The sequence below is a fragment of the Panthera pardus genome, unplaced genomic scaffold (assembly GCF_024362965.1).
Source record: "Panthera pardus isolate Hobbes unplaced genomic scaffold, ASM2436296v1 HiC_scaffold_11, whole genome shotgun sequence".
NCBI classification, from domain to species: Eukaryota; Metazoa; Chordata; class Mammalia; order Carnivora; family Felidae; genus Panthera; species Panthera pardus.
The window spans coordinates 79,812,388-79,834,134 of record NW_026526666.1 but is presented as its reverse complement, the minus strand read 5'-3'; the positions used below and the strand labels follow the sequence as shown (position 1 = coordinate 79,834,134).

The following is a 21,747-nucleotide window of genomic DNA, read 5'->3' as shown; positions in this document are numbered from 1 at the left end:
CATTTCCGTATGTGCTAAAAATGAAACTCAGTGGATCCGAGTAAGAAAAGTTCTTTCATTTTTTCAGGTAAGCTCTGCACCCAACATGGGGCTTGAACTCACCACCCCACAATCAAGAGTTGCATGCTCTACCAACTGAGCCAGCCAGGCACCCCAAGACAGGTTCTTTTGACTCACAGCACAGCAAACAGTAGGATCATTAGCAGGGTTAACATCAGATGCCCTAATCCTCCCTCCGGTTTCAGAGGAATAAAAAATTCTCCTACCAAGGGTGAGCCATCTACTTGCACTCTAGACTCTAATACTTTTCTCTGCCTCTAAATCTTTGCTTTATAATTTATCTTCTCTCCTGTCCTGGAGTCCCTAAAATCACTTCATTGTATCCTCTCTCATCTCTCATGAACTCTTCTTACTCCCAAATCCTAGTATTCTCAGAAGTGCACCCTCAGGCTCTTTTTTTTTAAGTTTATTTATTTATGAGCGAGAGCATAAGCAGGGAGGGCAGGAGGGGCAGAGAGAAAAAGAGAGAGAGAGAGAGAGAGAGAGAGGGAGAGAATGAATCCCAAACAGGTTCCACACTTACCTGCACAGACCCCAATTCAGGGTTCAAACCCACAAACTGTGAAATCATGACCTGAGCCAAAATCAAAAGTCTGATGCTCAACTGACTTGAGCCACCCAGGAGCCTCACTCCTCATCGTATATGTACTTCCTGGACAATTTTATTTACTCCCATGACTTCATCTGTTACCTAGATGCTAATGATTCTCATATATATACTGCCAGTCCAGTAGTCTTCCCTGAGCTTTAGGTAAACATGTTTTGGACTCTGGTATGCCACCAGATAGCCCTTTTAGAATTAAGGCACTTGCTTCCCCAGCCGTCCTACAGGCTCAAAACTGCAGTCCCTCTCTGGGAGTTGTCCTCAGTTGAAGGAGATGCCTCGTCCAGGTGTATGCTCATCTTTCCCCAACTCCACTAGAGACAGACCATATCCGGCGGGACAAAAGGGCTCGACCCCCTTAACTCAATTTGGGACAACTCTAAAAGACTTCATGGATCGGCTGAGACCTCTGTTGTAACATCACATTTCAACTTTCCTCTAACCCTGCTTCCTTTTTATCCCTTCTGTGTATGATTGCTAAGCGCACTGTTTGTTAAAATCTCCATCTAAAACAATAGTCAGGGGCATCTAGCTGCCTTTTGGTGGAGCATGCGACTCCTGATCTTGGAGTCATGAGTTTGAGCCCCATGTTGGGCACAGAGCTTACTTAAAAATAAATAATATCCAACTGCCTACCACTACACAGATCATTCTCTTACTTTCATGCTTCAGCATATGTCTAGGACTAGTGAATGGTTGTGAAGAATATTATTAGAATAAACTTCTGTGACCTACATAAAAGTGTAGGTTTCTCTTCCTTCTCAACTATGTAGACCTCCCCACCAGAAGAGCATCTTGAGGACAGGACATCTTTGTATCTCCACTTGTTTAAATATGTATATGCACAAGAGACAACAAAATCCACTGCTGGTTTGTGATCACTTTTTGGTCTTTTGGCTAAGATCAAATGTATTGCTGATAAATGAAAAAATAAACAGATAACTAATTAGCCTATGAATTTCAAGACAGTAGTGGTCTTAAAACATTATCTGTCTGGGTGGCTCAGTCGGTTGAGCATCTGACCCTTGGTTTTGGCTCAGGTCATGATCTCACTGTTCATGGGTTTGAGCCCTATGTCGGGCTCTGCGTTGACAGCGAGGATCCTTCTTGGGTTTTTCTCTTTGCCCCTCCTCCGCTGTCTCTCAAAATAAGGAAACAAAAAAACATATTTGCACTTAAAAATTAAAGTCAAAACACAAAAACAAAAAACATACCTGCAAATTCTGACACTCCTCCAATTAGAGGTGAGAGGTGGGGGGGGGACAGATCCCCTCCCCTTAAATCTGCTTGAGCTGTGACTGTTTAGACAGAGCATGGAGGAAGTGACAAAGCCATGTCACAAAGGTCATACAGCTTTCATGGGGGCTTCTTGGGATTCTTACTCTGAGGGAAGCCAGTTGCCATGTAAGTCTGACTACTCTGAGATGGTCATGCTGAAGCCATAAATAGGCACTCCAGGCAACAGCCCAAGGTAAGCTCTTGGCCAAAAACCACCTTCTACCATGTCAACCAATAAGCCATCTTAAATGTGAAGCTGAAATTTTAGAGGACTACAGCCCATCAACTGACTGCACTTTCAGGAGATCCCAAACAAAAATGGCCAAGTCAAGCGCTTTTAAAATTCCTGACTCACAAAACTGATCGAAGTACCAAATTCCTTTGGATAAATTTATTATACAGCATTAGCAACCAGAATACCTGAGTTTAAGGGTAGTTTGCTCTAATTTTTGCACATGGTAGGAGGTAAACCTCCATATGAATCTTAGAATCAATCAGCTTATCGATTTCTTTTTTTTTTTTTTTTAACGTTTATTTTTTATTTTTGAGACAGAGAGAGACAGAGCATGAACGGGGGAGGGGCAGAGAGAGAGGGAGACACAGAATCAGAAGCAGGCTCCAGGCTCTGAGCCATCAGCCCAGAGCCCGATGCAGGGCTCGAACTCACGGACCGCGAGATCGTGACCTGAGCTGAAGTCGGACGCTTAAGGCGCCCCAATCAGCTTATCGATTTCAAAGTTATCTGGGAGGGGCATCTGGGTGGCTTCAGCTCAGGTCATGGTCTCACAGGTTCATAGGTTCTAGCCCCAAGTAGGGCTCTACACTGACAATGTGGAGCCTACTTGGGGTTCTCTATCTGCCCCTCTTGTGTTCCCTCTCTCAAAATAAACTTTAAAAACTCATCTGGGGGAGCCGCCTGGGTGGCTCAGTCTGTTAAGCATCTGACTCTAGGTTTTAGTTCAGGGCATGATCTCACGAATGAACACCTTGAGTTCGAGTCCCACATCAGGTTCTCCGCTGACAATGTGGAGCCTGCTTTGGAATCTGTCTCCCCCTCTCTTTGCCCCTCCCCTGCTCATGTTCTTTCAAAAGTAAATTTAAAAAATAAGTCATCTGGGACCGCACTGAATCTATAAAATCAGTTTGGGGAATATCGGGTTCCTCTGACTTCAGTATGTTTGAAACTCATTTTAGGCCAAGACACTACAGCCTCACACATCATTTGCTACAGAATCATGTGGACTTTGTCACATTTTGAGCTCTAAGCTTTCTCAGGCTTATTTTCTCCCACCTTGTCTCCGCACTTAACATCTACCCAACATTGGGCCAAATACTAAAAATACCAATTTACCCACATACAACTGGTAACATTAAGTAAGAATCTCTGTTTAATGAAGTAACTTGCCCAAGTTAAAAGGCCTCTCCCAGGACTTCCCAAGCCCTTCAGCCTGAAGGATATATTCCTATTTTTTCCTCTTAGACTCTATGGTCTAAAAGCTTACCAAAAATGAATACATTCCTCTATTCTTTGCTATCAAGTTTAAAATTGCCGGTTATACCTAATTACACTGTACAAACAGGGAGAAGAATTCTTAACTTGCTGCCTGTGAACCCTGGTGACTAATAAATACATTTTAAGGTAACATGTGCAACTTTGGAGCCAGGACTGTGCTAAACACCACATCCATCAATTTCTATCCCAACTGCCCAAAGTAAGTTATGTTCATTTTATTGATAAGCAAACTGCAAATTGGGTAACCTGGCAGATAACACGGCTGGGCAAATAGCTCAATACTTTGAACTTCAGTAGTTAAGATCCCGTTATGCCCCTAAACCATTGTACTAATTTTTGCCTAGAGATCCATTAGGTTCCTAACGTAGCAATCAGAAAGGAGCAATAAAAACTTGAACCAAAAAAAGGACTGAGAAGATTCTGGATTTGGGATGGCTGGCCTCTAAAACATATGCCAACCACAGTGAAACAAGGACTAGGAGTATGAGAAAAACAAGGTCTTGACCTCATCCCTGGTACTGACCACACGCGTTTTCAAAGCAAATCCCATGGGAGGGGGGACTGTTACACTTTCAACAATCCTTTGTGGCTTTCTTTTTCAAGTAACACTGAGCAAACTTCTGAATTCCAAGTTTCTTCTCTTCTGCTTACTTACAGCAAGCTAACAAACTAGCACTTTCTGAAATTCTGCACTATACAAATGAGGCCCAGAGACCTAGCAACAGAATTACCTTTTAAACATAGGCCTCACACACCTTATCCCAAATGCTTAAGCTAGTGCCAAAGAGTCCTTTGACTAACATCTTGTCAAGTTTCAAGAACGACTAGAGTGAAAGGAGAAAGGCAGATCTTACTTCCAAAGTTCTTTACTAAGCAGATTTTACAGTCAATTCCAGCAAGCTTTTCCCTACATCTATATTCAAAGACCCTGTCCATATGCTACTGCATTATGAAATTCAACTTAGAGGAAACCTCGTCATTTGGCAAGCTGTAATTCTGTCTGTGCTTCTTTGTGAACTAACAGGAGTACCCTGTAATAACCAGCATCTGAGGATTCTTTTGTAAAATACAAAGTGGGACACAAAATGCTATTAATGCCTGAAACCCAATGAAGGAGGGGCATGTAGTTAATTGCTGTATTCATCATACGCTAATTTTAGGAATAAAACCTATAAAGAATGAAGGCAATTTTAAACTATCGATGGCTAAATCAGGTTAGTTAGGACAGTGAGGAAGGGCCGTTAAGGTTGATCAGTAATTAATGTTGAAGTAGCTCTGTCAAAAAGGTCCAAGAAAGAGTCCTGAATTATAACCAGTTCTATGCCCACAATATGGAGCATCTTTTTATATCACCTAGAAACAAGGTGATGACATATAAGGAGAATTCTAGGAAACAAAAGGTCCTAACTTAAAAACAAAAACCAAAACACATAAAAGCACAATCTGATTTTAAAATGTCTTTATTAACAACAATTAGGTTGCTCATTCCTCTTTGCCCTCTTCCTCACTGGTTTTCTGGACACAGTTCACCTGATCCTGCCAATTAAAAGAAACAATTACTCCAAAATATGTTAAGAATCAGAGTTCTCAAACATTTACCATTTCGCACCAAGTAAACTTCCTAACACCAAACAATACTAATCAAGGAGTGCGGTATTAACAATATTTAATGACCTATATAATTAAGGATTCTTTAAGAGGCAGATTATTTTAACACCAGACTTTGTCACCAGCTAGTTGATTCAAGTTTACTTCCATTCACTAGAACTTAAGTAGCAACCACTCTTGGAAGGAAGATCTAAGATACTCCATTAATTGGCACCTTCCCTAGGTTTAAGATATAGTCAATTAATTATTGCTATTTCTACATTATTCTCTTTTCAAACTACGATTATGACAGCCCTTTAAACCTGAGTGATTATCTAGTTATCTATTTATGCAATTTGTATTAGATGAGAAGACAGTAAGCTATTGTCCACCTACTACCTTACTGTAAAATACTGGCACACAGTCATGTCCATTTGTTTACCTACTGTCTACGATGGCTTTCCCAGGTAGAATAGCAGAGTTGAGCTGAGTTTTCTTTAAAATTGCCAACCCGGGGGGTGTCTGGGTGGCTCAGTCGCTTAAGCATCTATCTGACTCTTGATTTCAGTTCAGGTCATGACTTCATGGTCATGAGATGGGAGTCCTCACTGGGCATGGAACATGCTTAAGATATTGTCTCTCTTTGCCTTTCCCCCGCTTACACTTGCTCTCAAAAAAAAAAAAAAAAAAAAAAAAAAAAAAAAAAAAAAACTCACAAAACCAAACAAACACAAACCCCAAAATTGCCAACCCTTCTAATACATCAACCAGATGAGATCAACTATAGGAGATCCCATCAAATGACTATGTGGTTAAAAAACCGGGAACCCTGGGGCACCTGGGTGGCTCAGTTAAGCACCCAACTCTTGATTTTGGCTCAGGTCATGATCTCCTGGTTCATGAGATCAAGCCCGTGTCAGGCTCTGTGCTGACAATTCAAAGCCTGCCTGGGATTCTCTCTCTCCTGCCCCTACCCCTCCCTGGCTCACGCACACACCCTCTCAAAATAAACAAACATTAAAATAAAAATACAAAAACAACCAAGGAACTTTAAATTTTCCAAACTCTCCTCTGCATAGTTCAATGGACAAAGGTAGATATACATACATACTCTTACAGAAAACTGAAGTCCCTGTTTTCCTGAGGCTTGAGCCAAACCAACAAACAAGACCTACAACCTCAAGAAGGCTGTTAAAATGATTATAAATATGTACTATAAAAACATATTCCCTACAAGGAAGTTTTAACACAGAGTAAGTTAAAATGAAATATTCACACATAAATAATCATGTTTGTAACACCCAAGAGTTGTCCGGAAGGCAGTTTACAAAGTAAGAATGATTCCACTTACCCAGACACTTCCTGAATCTAACAAGTTGTGGCTTTCCTTCTTGGCTCATGTTGTGGGATATCGTCTTGAGATTAATAGCTTATCCACCTATCATTAAAAATAGAATTTATATAGCATATTACATATTACATTTTTTTAAATTAATTGTTAGTATGTACACTGTATTCTCACATCAACAAGAGGCACATTCTGGGGTACAGGTCTGGGTTCCAATCAGTGGTTTGTATTTTCTTTTGCTGTTTTTACTTAGGAAGGACCTGGCCCACACCAAGGTGACATTCTAAATTTTCTTCACATAACACTTCAGAATTTTTCCTCCTCTACCAATGACCCATTCTGAATGGGTCAAAAGTGGAATTTAGAGTACTAAAAAGATGGCAATTCTCCACCAATTCAAGCCTTCTTTGCCCATTTTCTCTACATAACCATGTATCTTTTTCTATAGTTGTAAAAGTAACATACAATGTTAATATACGAAGTTAATAACAAAGTATAACTGACACACAAAGTTCTATTAGTTTCAGGTACAGATCCAACCATTTTTTTCAATTCTCCTACTGTTTGACACTTTTATAATAAAATACTCCCCACTTTCTCTTTCCCACTCACATTCACATGCAAACAACTATTTTCAGAAACAAAACACTCGGACATTATCTTAGGAGAGGTAAACATCTTAAAAATCAAACATGTTTTGCCCCACATAGCTAAATCAAATTATTTAACCTTTTTACAAATCAAACTCAAACTCTTCTACAGGTTAGGACTTCTAAAGAAACTTACTTGAAGTGAATGAGTACTCCAATATCAGCCAACATCAATCATTCTTACCTAAAGAATAATAAAAGAAAGTTAATATAAAAGACAAGGGTATAAAGGTTTTGAAAATGCTAGTTAACTTCAAAATTTAAAGAGTAAATTCCAGAGACAAAAGATTGGGGGCAAGTTACGGAATAAAAAAACAACAGGAAGAAACTTGATGGGGGGAAAAAATCTAAAATTATTCTTATGTAAAGTAATAAAGTAGACAGCTGAATTCAAATAAAAATTGTATCTTAATTGAAATACAAAAGCCTAACTGCTATTTTCACCAGTCTGAGCACAATCCAGTTTGACTGCAACCCAAAATATACTATCCCTTATGTGAAGGTATGTGACAACGTTTACCTTACCAAATGAGTTTTAACATCAGCTCTCTTTTCATGTAAAAGCACATACCCTGCCCCCCATTCAAGTATGTCTTCCATTCTCAGGTGGACTGACCACCTTCAGCAGGAGTCCTCCAAGAAGAGTGCCCTCCCCACTCCACAGTACACAACACTGCAGCTGTTATCCTGCAATCCTATGTATTTGCCTCGTTCTTTCCCTCCAAGTCCTCACTGAGTTTTAAGTTGGGGCAGGAAAGCTATGCCTTATTCGGGACAGCAAGGAACCTGCATTTTTCTGAGGGAGAAGACATTCACCTTCACTATATATATGCCTGGTAGGGCCGCAGTGCACAAAAACCAGAAAGATCAGCCTTAATTCAAGTTCCAGGTTTTTCTTCCTCCCTGATTATCAGTTACTGCCAAGGGTATAAAAAATAAGAGTTCCCTGTTGCACATGTACCATCCATAAGGGATACTATATCGTTTTGCATTCTCCCCCATCCTCCAGATTATCCTAGTACTCTGCATCCAGCCCCCTTCTCACCCTCCAAATAAAATCTTTTCAGCACTGGTGTTCAAAAGCAACATTTTTATGGTTGATGGTGTACAACTGTGAGAGTTCCACAGTTGAGTCTTAAAAATTGCCAATCATTATCTAGCAGCAATGACAGATGATTAGGAGCAGTCAAATCCTCAGAATTCTTTCCCTAATAGGCAGCCATTTGAGAACTGCACTAGCTGACAGACACTGAAACATTATCAGCTAAAGCCAAAACCAAATAAAGGCCCAGAACAAGCATCCTGGCTCTCTCAAACCTGTCCAAAATCATTAAGGGAAAGGCAATAAAAATGCAGGACTGTTGATCATGTCACTGCAGCTGACAATGATTAACAATAGGAGACATGCAACCCCCATTAAGGTTAAAAGTCCAAAACTAGTCACACGCATCTCTTTCTTGGGGAAAAATGAGACTATTATACATTCTTGGTAGGTTTTGCAACCTTGTGTGAAGAGCACCCATTCCATTTCTTTCATCTTTCAGAAAGCACCGGTATCTGTTCCAAGGGCCTAACAGTACGAAAATGCATTCTGGCATCACACCTCTGAACTTTAGACCATTCTCATTAAAAAGAATAATTCTGGTTTGCAACAAGGAAACACTATGAAATACAATGCAAGCACCTCGGTATAGTGGTGTTACTGAAGCCCATTTATTCCCAGCTTTTTGAGTGAGTGATTTTAAGATCCTCTACACTAAGATTCACAAATTATAGCTACATACAAATCGAAACTAGTTTAGAATTGACTTAAGTCACAGGTTTCTCATTTCAAAGTGCAAAAGCCTACTCATCTTGAAATAAGCAGAAATGAAGCAAAATTAACCCCCCACCCCAATGATGTTCCTCAAGTCCATATATTATAACAAGTACGTTCTCTCAAAATTGTTATTGACTGTTAAGAAATGAACCTGAGCTTTTATTTCTAAACACTTGAATCACTAAATCACGGTAGCAAGCGTTGGCCACCGATTTAATGGATTATGCCACAGGAAAATCCCATCGGGGTTGTATGTCAATTTAGCGACACTACTGTCACTAATATTGAGCATTATGTTTGAACTGCATTGTATTATTAACAAAGAGCTAAACTAGTCACCATTTGCTTTTTCACCTAACAGGAGAGTCAAGGTATTTGTTTGAATAGACTACGTATTAAAGTACAAATTTGTCCCCACCTTGTGAATTGCTTGCCAAAGAGCAAGCCATTTTTCTTGATACAATGGAAGAAAATTCTCATAGTCACGAAGAGTTTTCACCGGCATTTATGCAAAGTAAACCAAACTTCCAGTTACAGAGCAGAAAGCATTATACGTGAAAGCTGTTTCCATGCATGCTAGCTAAAAACCAGCTCGGAGACCAAAGTTAAGTTGAATTGAGGTCTGGAACAACAGTCGATGCAAAGCTTACAAAGCTGAAGTCCTAAGCAACCAAAGCTGCTTTTGAAGACTTTTTATTTTTTTATTTTTGGTAAGCATTTTGGATTATAACATCACATCCCTAAAGCTAAGGGAACCAAATTCAAAAATCTACTCTGAACATTTGCAGTCATCCTACAGAATACGACGAAGAAGTCTTAGGATTGGGAAATGATTCCCAACGTGTATTCAACTGCAGGCAAGTCAACATGCCACACCACTTTCCCCCAGGTTTAGAGCATAGACATATTTAGACAAGTCACATAACTTGGAACTATTCACATTAGATTCCCATCTAAGCCCACGTTAGTAACAAAGGTATTCCCATGAAGCCCATTAAAAAAAAAATTTAAGTCACATTACAAAAAAAACAAAAAACAAAAAAAAAAAAACCACTGTACTTTTTAGTCTTAATTCACTCCAACCTGCAGAATGATTACCAAGATTGCATTCTGAAATGGATATTGCTGACCTATGGGCAGGTCAGTTTGCTACAACAGAGACTCAGTATCACATGCTATTACAGTCCATGTCAAGATGCTAAAAGCACTCTACTTTCCAAGTATGGTTTGATTCCCTCTCCCCCACACCACTGACGTGTTCCACGTTCTCTTCAGTTACAATGCAACTAAAGGAAACCACACAACTGCATCAGATGTACCAAAGAATCAAGTTTGCACTTTTTATCTGAGAACTGCAACAGCACTGATTTCTGCCTGACAAATTACAGCTTGAAACCCAAACCCACGCAGTTTTGATAGCAGCTAGCTTTACCATCCAAGTGTTAGGTGCTGCACTGTAATTTCATGGTCAGAAGTGTGATGTCAGAATGCCCACGGAATAAAAGTACATAGCAAGTCACCAAGTTAGATTATATTGCTTGTTACCTACCTGTATGCAGTCGGCAATGAGAATCTTGGAGCAAGCAGGAATACTACATCCGGGTCCTAATGTCCATTGCCATTTGCGGTACTACGTTCCTCACAGTTACGCACTGCAGAAATGCTGGCTAAATGCAGTTATGTAGCAGGCCACTACTTTAATAGTGCACAATTGCAGTCCAAGAACACCAGAAAACATCCCGCCACAACGTAGTGGCTTGCCCGAGAAAAGCCAAGTATCTAAATTTTTGTCTGCCATAATATGCCACTTATAAAAATTGCACAGGCGTAACGTTACAATTTCCCAAATTATTATCTGTTTGTATTAGTGGTATAATACATCTATATAAAGAGTGGTGGGGTTTATAGGACTTCTTAGGAGTTTTAATTAGTGTTCTAAGCAGAGGATTATGGTTTCACTAAATAATGTGAGCCATTCAGTTAATCTTATAAGGTACCTACTGAATACACTGGGATCTCGTAGAGAATGCAGTTTAAAGATTAGGAGTAATAAGCTTAAAATGATCAGTGTTCCTCTTAAAATTACGAGAGAAAGTGGAGAAGAGGAAATGGGGGCAGCTGGTTTCTTTAAATAAGAAAAATGGCTGAAATACTTCAAAAGTACTACATTCCCTTTCCCACCCATTTCATATCAGCTTTTAGGAAACTCCTTTTTAAGAGGATTTAAATTCACATTAAGCTAAAAACTACCATATGCATTCCAAGACTTATTGAAAGTCTCTTTGAGTAGCTTACAACCCTTGGTACACTGCTGTTTCAGTGAGGAAAAGGCAAAACTTAGTGGAAACTAAGCAACATTATTTGCTAAACAACGTTTAGCAATTCTACAGCCCACAGTAAGGCTAGCAAAACCACAACTTTCAGGAGATTATCCATTAGCATCCTTCACCACTCTTCAAAGGTACAGTACTAACAAAAGCTTATTTTAGGGGTCTGTGCCAGCATCCCTTATAAAGAAAGGCATGTAATCTGAAAAATAAACTGAAACATTAATTTTATAGGCAGATTTTCCCACTTCCCCACCAGCCCCCGCCCACACACATTCACGTTCACCCTCTGTGGGTGTCCCATGAACACCCCTTAATTTATCATTAGTGGAGTCCCTACCATACAATTCAATCAAATTGTAATGGATTCCTTTCAAATCCAGACCCTTGTTTCCATACAGAAAACCTCATACATATCACCAATTAATGACTTGGGACAAAACTTCCTCATGGATAGAATTATGGTGGAACTACTACCGACTTCCAAGTGTCTTGGGGAAGAAATAATAAACATATTCTAAGGAGATTCTCTTCCTTAATTAGCACACCATGTACCTGTCAAGTCACACAACCAGAATTGAGTGACATGCCTTTATACTCCACTAGTGTTTTACTTTTAGTATTATCCAGTTTCCTATGCAGAAAGTGCTCAGGGTTTCAACAAGAGGTTTCCCTTTGTACTCAGGCACAATACTAAACTTCAGCATTTAACGAAGATTTGATTTAGAATTTTACCTTTGCCAATTAGCACCAAGAACAGAGGTGAAAAGGAGGAAGACACATTCCATAGTAAGAGTTCTGTAATGTACAAATTTGAATGGAACTAAGAACAAAGCCAAACCATTCAATTACTTTACCTACTTTTAGGAAGCTGTTCCTCTGCTAACATACATACGCTGGGAAAACAGGTTCCCATCGTACTATCAGACAACAATAACAATCTACTTTAATGTTAAGTCAGAATGTCTTATCCTAATGGAAGGAGATTCAATGAAGTTGACAATCAGCTGACAACACCATCGAAACACTCCAAAACTTTATGGTGGGAGAAAGGGGTATTTGTACTGTGTAGCATGAGCAACTCTCTCCAGATTTAGTGCTACATCAAAAGTAAACTATAGAAAAGCAGGTTAACAAATAGTTTACAGTAAGAATCGTGATCTACAACGCTACTGGTCATTAACAGTCACCACTAGTTCTTAGAAAAGAGAACAAGTTTTCATAGCCCTACAGATTTTGTCCACCAGAAGTAGCACAAGGAGATGTAAAAGTTACAGAGTACAAATGTATACGTAGCTAAACCTACTTCATGGTTACTACGCTTCTTACTTGCAAGTTGAATTTTTCACACTAAACCCCATCTTCATAAATCGCTTGAAGTAATACATGAAAAGGCTTCATGTTTAACAATCTTTAATTCAAATATGAAAGTTCAATACAAGCCATTTGTAGGGCTTGGGACTTGTTCTTTTAAAAACAAGAATGGAGGAATGCAACAAAATGATCTTTCCACTTTTTTCTTCAGAAACTTTCAAGGAAAGGATAGATCATAGGGCCATAAAGATCCATTTAGTCATACCCACTTTCTCCCCCTACCAAGTCTTTCACCCATTCCATAATCTTAATACACATTCCTGAAGGAAGAGTTACAGTTCAGCTTGCTTACATAACCATTTAAAAATACTTAGCACCAGCTTGCTTCCTATAATGCCAAACAAATCATGAAACTACTTCAATATGCATTTCTTCTTTTTAAAACAAGGGGGGGGGAGGGGGTACTTATTTGTAGAAAGCAATGCTTAGCCTACAGATACATTTCCCAGAAATGGCATATGCCATTCAAAGGCCTAGACACGCTCATGCTTTCGAAGTGGAATACCTAGCCTAATGTGCATAGAAGCATGAATGGCAAAGTTGAAGATCAATATTATAACTATTTTTTCTATTTATTTGAAGCACAGTAAAAAAAAAATTGGTACACTTTGGAAATTCAGTGGCACAAGGTACACTGCCATAACTTGAGGGACATTATACAGTTAAAAAAAAAAAAAAAAAGGAAATAAAAAGGAAAAAGAATTCCCCTGTTTGAAACACTGCATTACATAATTTTACCTGCCCAAACAGACCATTTACAAATATTAGGTCAATAAACTGCTAACATCCATAAAAAGGTAGCTTTCTTACTAAAATGCAAGAATTTAAAAGATTGGTATCTAAACAAGAAAAGACAAAAACAAACTGGAATGAAAACCTAGATATCACATCTAAAATCGGGGCTTTTTGTTTGGGCCTTCATACTCTTCTCTCCCTCTACCATATCCTGCTGGAGTTCCAGGCCCCATTCCTCTAGGACCCTGTCCACCCACAGGTCCCGCACCTCCCTGCCCAAAGCGCTCAGTACGCTATTGGAACAGTAATTAACAGTTCATTATATGTAGTTGATGTCCATGTGTGTTAAGTAAATATTTTAGAAGGTTCCGTAGTCAACGTTCGTCGATACAATCACCAATGAGTCGATCCACAGGTACCGGGAACATAGAAAGGAAAAAAGGGTAATTTGAAAATTAGTTTACGATAATACATGCCTTGTGGTATGTTCCCACTTGAGCCATTCTCATACACCTGTTTCAAAGAATAGGTCTTCCCTGTAGTGCTAAAAAATTTAAGAATTAGTGCAGATGTGAAAACCCATTCCAAAATGAGTTTTAAGAAATTTCACATCAGATTAACCCACTGCAAAAGCTTGCAAACTTCTCACTTTCAAGGTCTGAACAGGAAATTTAATTTCCAAGTAAGCCTAACAAGCCCAACCAGACAGATTCAATTCACTCAATGAAGTGACAAAGACCTACTCACCAGTTAGTGGCATGAGCTGCATAAGAAACCTTGTGCTTTTCAAGATCTTAAGACACATCTGCTAAGTTGCAGAATCTTAAAACGTTCAAAGTTTTAATAAAATGCTACCAGACTACAAAAAGAAAAAGCATAAAAGACTAACAGATTTAGTCACTTAACCGGCACAGTAACTTCATTAAAAGTGTTGCCATATTCTCACAGGTATACCACCTTCAGAACCATCACTAAATAAGCAGAGACAATTATGTTCACAGTAGTATAGTTGCAAATTGACTAAATATACAGCCCACCCCCACACCAGCCCAGCTTTTCCTTCGGGTCTTTGAAAGTCTACGGACACTTAGCTATGATTCCATGTTTTGGGGATCTCCCAAACAGCTTAACACCAAGCTTAAGTGACTGCAGTAAAGCAGGAATTCGTAATTCCATCTAGTTTTAAGTACTTTAATCTTAGAAACCTATGTTCCCAAACAGAAAAATCCTATTGATATGCAAAGCACAAAAGCCTTACAAATTCTATTCAAAATAAATCAGTTACAGAAAACATCACTCCAAAAGGGAGGGGAAAAAAGCAGTGTTTAACTTCCTATACATAGTTCAAACATGTTTTCTACTATATACTATAGGACTACTTAAACTGAATCTCAATTCTTTAAACTATTTCTCAAAAACCTAAAAATGTCAGGGTTTTAACGCATTGTACGGTGTTTCTCAAAAGCCATGAGAAAATTTGGGGGTTTCACGGTTATGTTATTACATCTCAGAACCCTACCTGTTACAGGAGACAGAAAAAATCTCAATTGTGGGAACATCATGCCAAATTATATTTTACAAATTTGATACAGACCTACAATCTGCCTTTTAGGAAGCGTATAAACCAAAATGTTACCCATGTTATTTTTTAAATTCATTTTGAAGAAAACAACACTACATTTACCCAACCAGCTATTTATGATTCTAATTCTCAAAAAACCTCAAGTAGGCTTTAAATGGATTAGACCCCATAATAAATCCTTACATTCCTATTTGTAAAATAAACCTAAAGAGCTATGTGTTGCAGCTTCCCTCTCCTTTGCCAAAAGCCTGTAGGTGAACCAATCATATTCAACTCAGTTATGAAAATGCACACTTCTCTAAACCCACCTCTAAATCCAATATTCAAATTTCCTATGGATTTGTAAAGCCCTAACACAGCCACTCAGACCAATTCACTTGGTTGTTTCTAAAGCATCCTGACAGACTACCTGTACAGTTAAAATATGAAAGCATCAAGAAGGTTCAGATCAAATGCACACAACTAGTATGCTTAAAATGGTCATGGATTGTTGCTATCCTGTAGCAATATAGAGATGTCAGTGTTTTAGAAGGTGCACCTATTGACAGGCCCAACAAGTGGGAAACGACGAGTCAAAACAGTAAACAACTCCCTTCTCATGGGTAGAAACCACACCAAATATAGGTCAAAGTCCTACACATCACTAAAACATGCCTAAAACTATAAACTGCAAGTCTGATTCATACTTATGGCAAATATCAGCTTAATGAATGACAGTTTGCCATTTGATTACTCTCACGTGGATGTAGAATAATCAGGTACATCATCTAACATTTAGAATTTGGATTTGCCATGTGCTAGAGTGCAAAAGTACACAAGCAATATAATGGAAAGCACCTATGTCTACTTATTGCCGAAGAGAACTCCAACATACTACTGACAGCATTGACTTCTTGTTGGCAACCGTTTCTGTTTAGGTTACCGCATACTGAGTTCTTCTATGTTGCCAAAGTTTTCCTCAATATTATGATTTACATGATACGGGAACTAAAAAGAGGTTCAGTTACCTACTTAAAAAAACAAAACAAAAGAAAAAAAAAAAACAGAAAACAAAACACACACACGTAAGTTGTGAAAAATGAGAATTTCCTTTGTACTACGTCACACAGGATACATTACCATGTCGCTTCCCATCATGGAACCACTCATGGTTGCTGGTGGAACTCCAGGATTAGCTTCATAACCTATGCCACCACCACCACCTAGAGGTGGAAATTTCTGGCCTCCTGAACCATAGGGATCTAGGAAACAAAAATGCTGGTTACAACTCAACCAGAATACAGCTCTTGAATGGTACTGCTAATATTATTTTCATGCTTACCTCCCATGTTCATTGCTCCTCCTCCACCCATTCTCATGTCTCTTTCTCTCTGAAAGAAAAAAATCCCTTTCATATGTCCATACCAAGAATTCTTAGACAAAAAAAATCTCCAAAACTCAAAGATGAAGACTATTTTTAAAATCAGTATCCTGAAACCACTTGTTGAAATTCAATTATCCAAAAACCGATAAAGCTTCTTCCTAACCAATGAAATCTTTAGGCCCAGCCAAGAAGATAAAACTCAAAGCGTATCATAATACACTTGTAAAAACAAAAACTATAAAGTGAAATGTTATATTTAACTTAGTAAGACTTCATATTTTTGGTACCTACAAGTTTTGTAGACAACTCCAACTAGACTGCAATAGAATTTTACTTACTGGATCCATGTAGCCCATCCGGCTATAACTTTCCTCTCTTTGGCGTCTCATTTGTTCTTCCATTTCACGTTGACGAATCATCATCTCTTCTTCCCTTCTACGTCGTTCTTCTTCTTGCCTGGAAATATTCATCAAGCACATGAACGGTCACCCACATCTTTTAAAAGTTAATTTGAAGGGGTGCCTGGGTGGCTGTCAGTTGGGCATGTGACTTCAGCTCAGGTCATGATCTCAGTTTGTGAGTTAGAGCCTGCTTGAGATTCTCTCTGCCCCTCCCTACCTGTGCTCTCCCATGCTATGCTATCTCAAAATTAATGAACTTTAAAATAAATAAGTCAACTTGGAAAAAGCTAGTGGTCTGCCTCAGAGCTTTACAAAGTCTAGGTTAGAGGAACACCTGGGTGGTTTAGCCGATTAGTCACCTGACTTCGGCTTCTCCAAGTTCATGGCAGTTCATGGGTTTGAGCCAGGCACTCTTCTGAGTAGAAAGCCCACTCTGGATTCTGTCTCCCTCCCTCTCTGCCGCCTCCCTAGCTCGCTCACCCTCTCTCTCAAAAATAAACATTAAAAAAGAATTACAAAGTCTAGATTAAAGCAAACACACAGGAAAGCCTAAAGAGAGTCTAGAACAGACCTAGAAGCATTCTGGCAAAGAAAATTGGTGTCCTAAATGAAAACCTTACACTCTACTCCGATTTAGTGTCAAACCAACACTGACATATGTCCGTATTTAACCTCTGTATGCCACACTCACCTGCAAGACTTAGGTGTATCTTTTCCTCTAAATGTTTATGCAGAAGAAAAGGCTTAATTTAGTTTAACAAAATTTTACCTTAGCTGCATTTCTTTACGTTTCTGCATTTCTTGATTATGAAGTTCTTCCATGCGTCTTAATTCTTCCTGGCGTCTCATCAGATCTAAACATTAGAAAATTTTGTTGTGAATTCACATTAGTGGGGTTCTAAAAAGTTCAAAAAGCAATTCAGCCTATCAGTGAAATTTACACAACAGGATCTTTTTTTTTTTTTTTTTACCTTGACGCAAAAGATTTGCCTGATGTTCATGATAAGCATCTTCCATTTCACTTTCCAATTTGTCCTTTGCATCTTTCATGTTTTTTTCAACTTGCTCCCTTTGCTGTTTCTCCATTTCATCCAGGGACTTCCATCGCTGAGAATATTCATACTCAAATGTGCCATGCTGGGCAAAACGAGGAGGGGTTTCTCTCTCCCTGACAATATTTCAACATGAACCGATTTGTGGATGCACATAAGAAAGACTACTCAATTACCCTAAAAACACTGATTTTGCCCCTGGCCTATCGACTCTAAGAAATACCCAAAGGCAGGGGATGGCAGGGGCGCCAGGGTGGCTCAGCCGGTTAATCGTCCAACTTCTGGTTTTGGCTCAGGTCATCTCAGTGTCATGAGATCAAGCCCTGAGTTGGGCTCTGCACATCATGACAACATGGAGACTGCTTGGGTTCTCTCTTTCTGCTCCTCCCCACTTGCATTCTTTCTCAAAATAAATAAATTTTAAAAAATAGCTTTACATCAAAAATAATACATGTCCCAAGATGCCTGGCTGGCTCAGTCAGAAGCACATGACTCTTGATTTTGCGGTTGTGCATTTGAGCCTTATGAATTTGAGCCCCGTATTGGGTGTAGAGATTACTTAAAAATAAAATCTTTGGGTCGCCTGAGTGGCTCAGTCAGTTAAGCGCCCAACTTCACTTCAGGTTGTTATCTTGCAGTTTGTGCTGACAGCTCAGAGCCTGGAGCCTGCTTCAGATCCCGTGTCTCCCTCTCTCTCTGCCCCTCCCCACCCTCTCAAAAATGAGTAAAAATTTTAAAATTTTTAAACCTTTATGTAAAAAAGTAATACATGTCCCAGAATTGTATGGTAACAGAAAATAATGGGCACTGAAAAGCAATCCTACCTTCCTCATTTCCTAATTCTGTTTCCTCTAACCAAATGCCTAATCAAGGAGTATTTTTTTTTCCATTCTTAAAAAGGAAAATACCTATTCACACAACTGTTCTAAAGACAAAACAAAATTCCATGTAAACTATGCCTATCTCAACAATGAATACTAGGCATTTGAAGATCTCTGCTTCAAAACCTCTAAACTTCCTGAGCCTTAGATTTCTATCAAGCATATATGCATTTGAAGAATTTTGCATTTTCTAGGCAAAAGTGAAAAGTTACTGCAAATTGTTTGGACTTAAATAAGAAAAATGCTTAAAATTTAAATCAATCTTACTTTTGATACATTGGATTCTTCTGTGCAAGTTTTTCAGGAAGGCCATCTTCATCATCTAATTGTTCAAGTGGTTCCACAATGACTGGACGAGGAGTTCTAATAACAAAAATGGTTCCGTCTTAACTTCGTTTCAACTTCCTCATCCAAGTTAATAAATAAAAATTAGGATAAGCACAAGAACTTACGTTGTTAGTAAGAAAACACCTTCACTGCATCTTTCAAATGCTTTCCTTGCTGCTGGTTTGGAAGCAAACTCAACAATGCCTTTCCCTGTAGATCTCCCGCGATCATCCACAATTACAACAGCCCTTTCAATAGGACCAAACTGGCTAAAAGCTTCTTCCAACAGTTCATTGGAAACATAAGGTGAAAGGTTTCGAACAGAAAGGGCGGCAGCATGTGTGGCAAAGCGAACCCGAAGCTGTCTACCTCTCATCGGTGTATCATCAAGTTCAGCTTTGGCAATTTCAGCCAGTGCTCTAGATTCCTGAAAGTTATCAGACATGCTCATGTTAATAACCTCCTATTGGCTAATGTCCACTCTGAAACTGTTAAAAGCTTAACTCCCACTCCTATTCTTCCTCAGGCTCAGTTCAAGCAGCCCTCCCAGACACCACTCAGAGTAGGTAGTTAAATGTCTTATCCACCCACTCTCCTCTTTTCTTAGGTACCGACAATTATTCGCCATGTAAGTGGCATCTTGTTTGTAAAAAAGGTGAAAAATTTAAAAACCAACTTATTGCTGTTGGTTTGAACACTAGCGTCTGCAGTAGCAAAAGATGAAAACACTCTTCTAAATCCACATTAAATTAAAAAAAACTCACAAGTTTAATAAATCCAAATCCTTTGCCTTTGTTGATAAAAACTTCTCCTGGTTCTCCATATTTAGCAAATAGTCTTTTGAATTCATCCTCTGTGATATCAGCAGGTAGATTCCCAACAAATAACCGACAACGCTGAGTGTAAGTTTTCTCTCCAGGCCTCCTCAAGAGAGACAAGTTGGCTTTAAACCCCTAATGAAAAAGAAAGGAAATTTTTCAGACACCAGTCACCTCATCAACTAGGAAAATTCAGTAACAATGTTCGCTTTTCCCAGCCTGGGTAACACCACCAACGGAGTTATTCTTCAATGCCGTTTAAAATCAAAACAAAATTTCACTTATTTGCGGATTTCCAATGCAGTTAACTATCCGAACAAACAGCCCAAACCATCCAGAACACTCGAGAATAGACCTACAGCCCTCTCTAGACTCGACTCTACATGAGCAACCTCGTCAGCTGTATATGCTTAGTGTCGCTAACAAATCTATATCGTAGCAGACGTTAAGACAAATCAAGTATTACATGAAAAAAATGACCAAAACCCTGCTGTCACCCACATGACTTGTGCCTGCTCCGGTAAGGCCGGAAGTTCCCAGATCTCTCCAACCCTACACAGCACGCTCTAGTCTGGTTCCCAGGACCCGCTAGCTTTAACGTGGCCCTGGGCAGCTTGTCATCGCCTGCCTCCCCAGGCCAGCCTCCCTCGGGCCTCTTAGAGGCCCCACGCCGTCCGCCCCCTACTCCGGCAGCGGCCCCGCCCTCGGCCGCCCGCGCGCACGCGCTCTTTCCGGTCTCCGACAAAATGGAGGCCGGGAAAGGAAGGAGGAGGGGGCCGCCGCCATCTTAGGGAAACCGACGCGTACCTCCGGGAGACACTCACCTCCGAGTCGGAGATCTTCTCCTCGCTGCGGCCACCAGGCCCGCCGGGTGGGGGCCCCTGGTGGTGCTGCTGGTGGTAGGGTGGGTGGTGCTGCCGGCCTCCTCGGGGCTCCCCGCCGCCTCGATGTGGCGGCTTGGGGTGGCCGCCAGGAGTACTTAGGCCCGGGCCGCCGCCGGGCTTCGGCCCGCCTGGCATTTTGCCGCCTTTCGGGCCTCCGGGTCCTGGGCCCTGCTTAGGACCGGGCCCCGGGCCCCCTGCGGGTGGAGGCGGGGGGCCCCCGGCCTGAGGTGGGGTGGTGGGGACACCGCTGCTCGGCGGCGCGGGCGGGGGCGCCCCGGGGGGCGCCGAGGTGACAGCGGGCGGCGGGGTCGGGGTGGGGCCTGGGCCCGTGGGGGCCCCAGACGTCGGGGGAGTGGCGGGCGGTGCCGAGCCGGAGGCCGGCGGAGCGCTGCCCACTCCGGGAGCCGGGCCGGGTCCCTGAGGAACGACGGGCTTGGACGAGTCCTGTGGCGGCGGCGGCGGCTGCTGATGCGGCGGCTGATGCGGCGGTGGCTGAAGTGGCGGCGGCTGCTGTGGTGGCGGCTGCTGCGGTGGTGGCTGCTGCTGTTGCTGGTGCGGAGGCGGTGGTGGGATTGGGGGCTTGGGGCCACCCTGGCCCGGGCCGGGCCCCATGGGTCCGCGGTTCTGATTGAGGCCCATGCCGGGCGGCGGGGAGCGGAAGTCGTGGAGGCCGCCGCGGCCGCCGCCTCCTCCGCGCCGGTGGAAGCCGCCACCGCCACCGCCACGGCTCCGGAACCGATCCCGAGACATGTCTGTAATCAAGGGGCGGTCGAGGCAGAAGCGGAGAAGACGCTCTGGGAACGTGGAGGCCACCTTGCTTCGCACAAGATGGCGGATGACACAGGCGGCGCGCCGCCTTTGTCCTCCTCTTATATAGGCCAGCTGGCTTGGCCCCGCCTACTTCTCGATCTGTAGCTCCAATAGCCAATTGCAAGTACGGTACTTGATGACACAAAGTTACGGAACGCTAATCTTTCCGATTGGCTTCCGGATGAGAGGAGGGAGGCATGGAGGGGCTGAAGTTTCCAGTTGGCCAATGAGCAGAAAAGGAGTTGGCTGCAGGCCACTGTGATTTGCTGTGAGAAATTTGAATGGGTTCGCCAGAGCAGTTTTCCCTGATAAGCCACGGCCCTATCAGCTCCTG

At 41.1% G+C, this 21,747-nt stretch overlaps 1 protein-coding gene across 3 annotated transcripts; it reads right to left on the bottom strand.

The window, feature by feature from the left end:
- Positions 1 to 4,899: 4,899 nt before the first annotated feature.
- On the bottom strand, positions 4,900 to 21,458 carry SFPQ (splicing factor proline and glutamine rich). Of its 3 annotated transcripts, XM_053897724.1 has the most exons (13): positions 20,544 to 21,458; positions 19,666 to 19,854; positions 19,027 to 19,328; positions 18,842 to 18,937; positions 17,613 to 17,809; positions 17,411 to 17,495; positions 16,579 to 16,696; positions 16,199 to 16,247; positions 15,997 to 16,118; positions 10,409 to 13,588; positions 7,177 to 7,224; positions 6,394 to 6,480; positions 4,900 to 4,991 (listed from the first exon to the last, which is right to left on the bottom strand). In XM_053897724.1, the coding sequence occupies exons 1-10, from the start codon at positions 21,351 to 21,353 to the stop codon at positions 13,451 to 13,453; spliced, it is 2,106 nt and encodes a 701-aa protein (XP_053753699.1). In that variant the 5' UTR covers positions 21,354 to 21,458; the 3' UTR covers positions 4,900 to 4,991; positions 6,394 to 6,480; positions 7,177 to 7,224; positions 10,409 to 13,450. The 3 variants fall into 3 exon arrangements, with proteins under 3 accessions (XP_053753699.1, XP_053753695.1, XP_053753701.1); XM_053897720.1 differs by having other exon boundaries at positions 7,177 to 13,588; XM_053897726.1 differs by lacking the exon at positions 10,409 to 13,588.
- Positions 21,459 to 21,747: the final 289 nt, after the last annotated feature.

Coding starts and splice junctions, on each gene's coding strand:
- SFPQ (XM_053897720.1), bottom strand. CDS start 21,353: ATGTCTCGGGATCGGTTCCGGAGCCGTGGCGGTGGCGGTGGCGGCTTC. Junction 18,938..19,026: donor GGTGTTTTCTTACTAACAAC/GTAAGTTCTTGT, acceptor TTTTGTTATTAG/AACTCCTCGTCCAGTCATTG. Junction 17,810..18,841: donor AAGAATCCAATGTATCAAAA/GTAAGATTGATT, acceptor AAATATTGTCAG/GGAGAGAGAAACCCCTCCTC.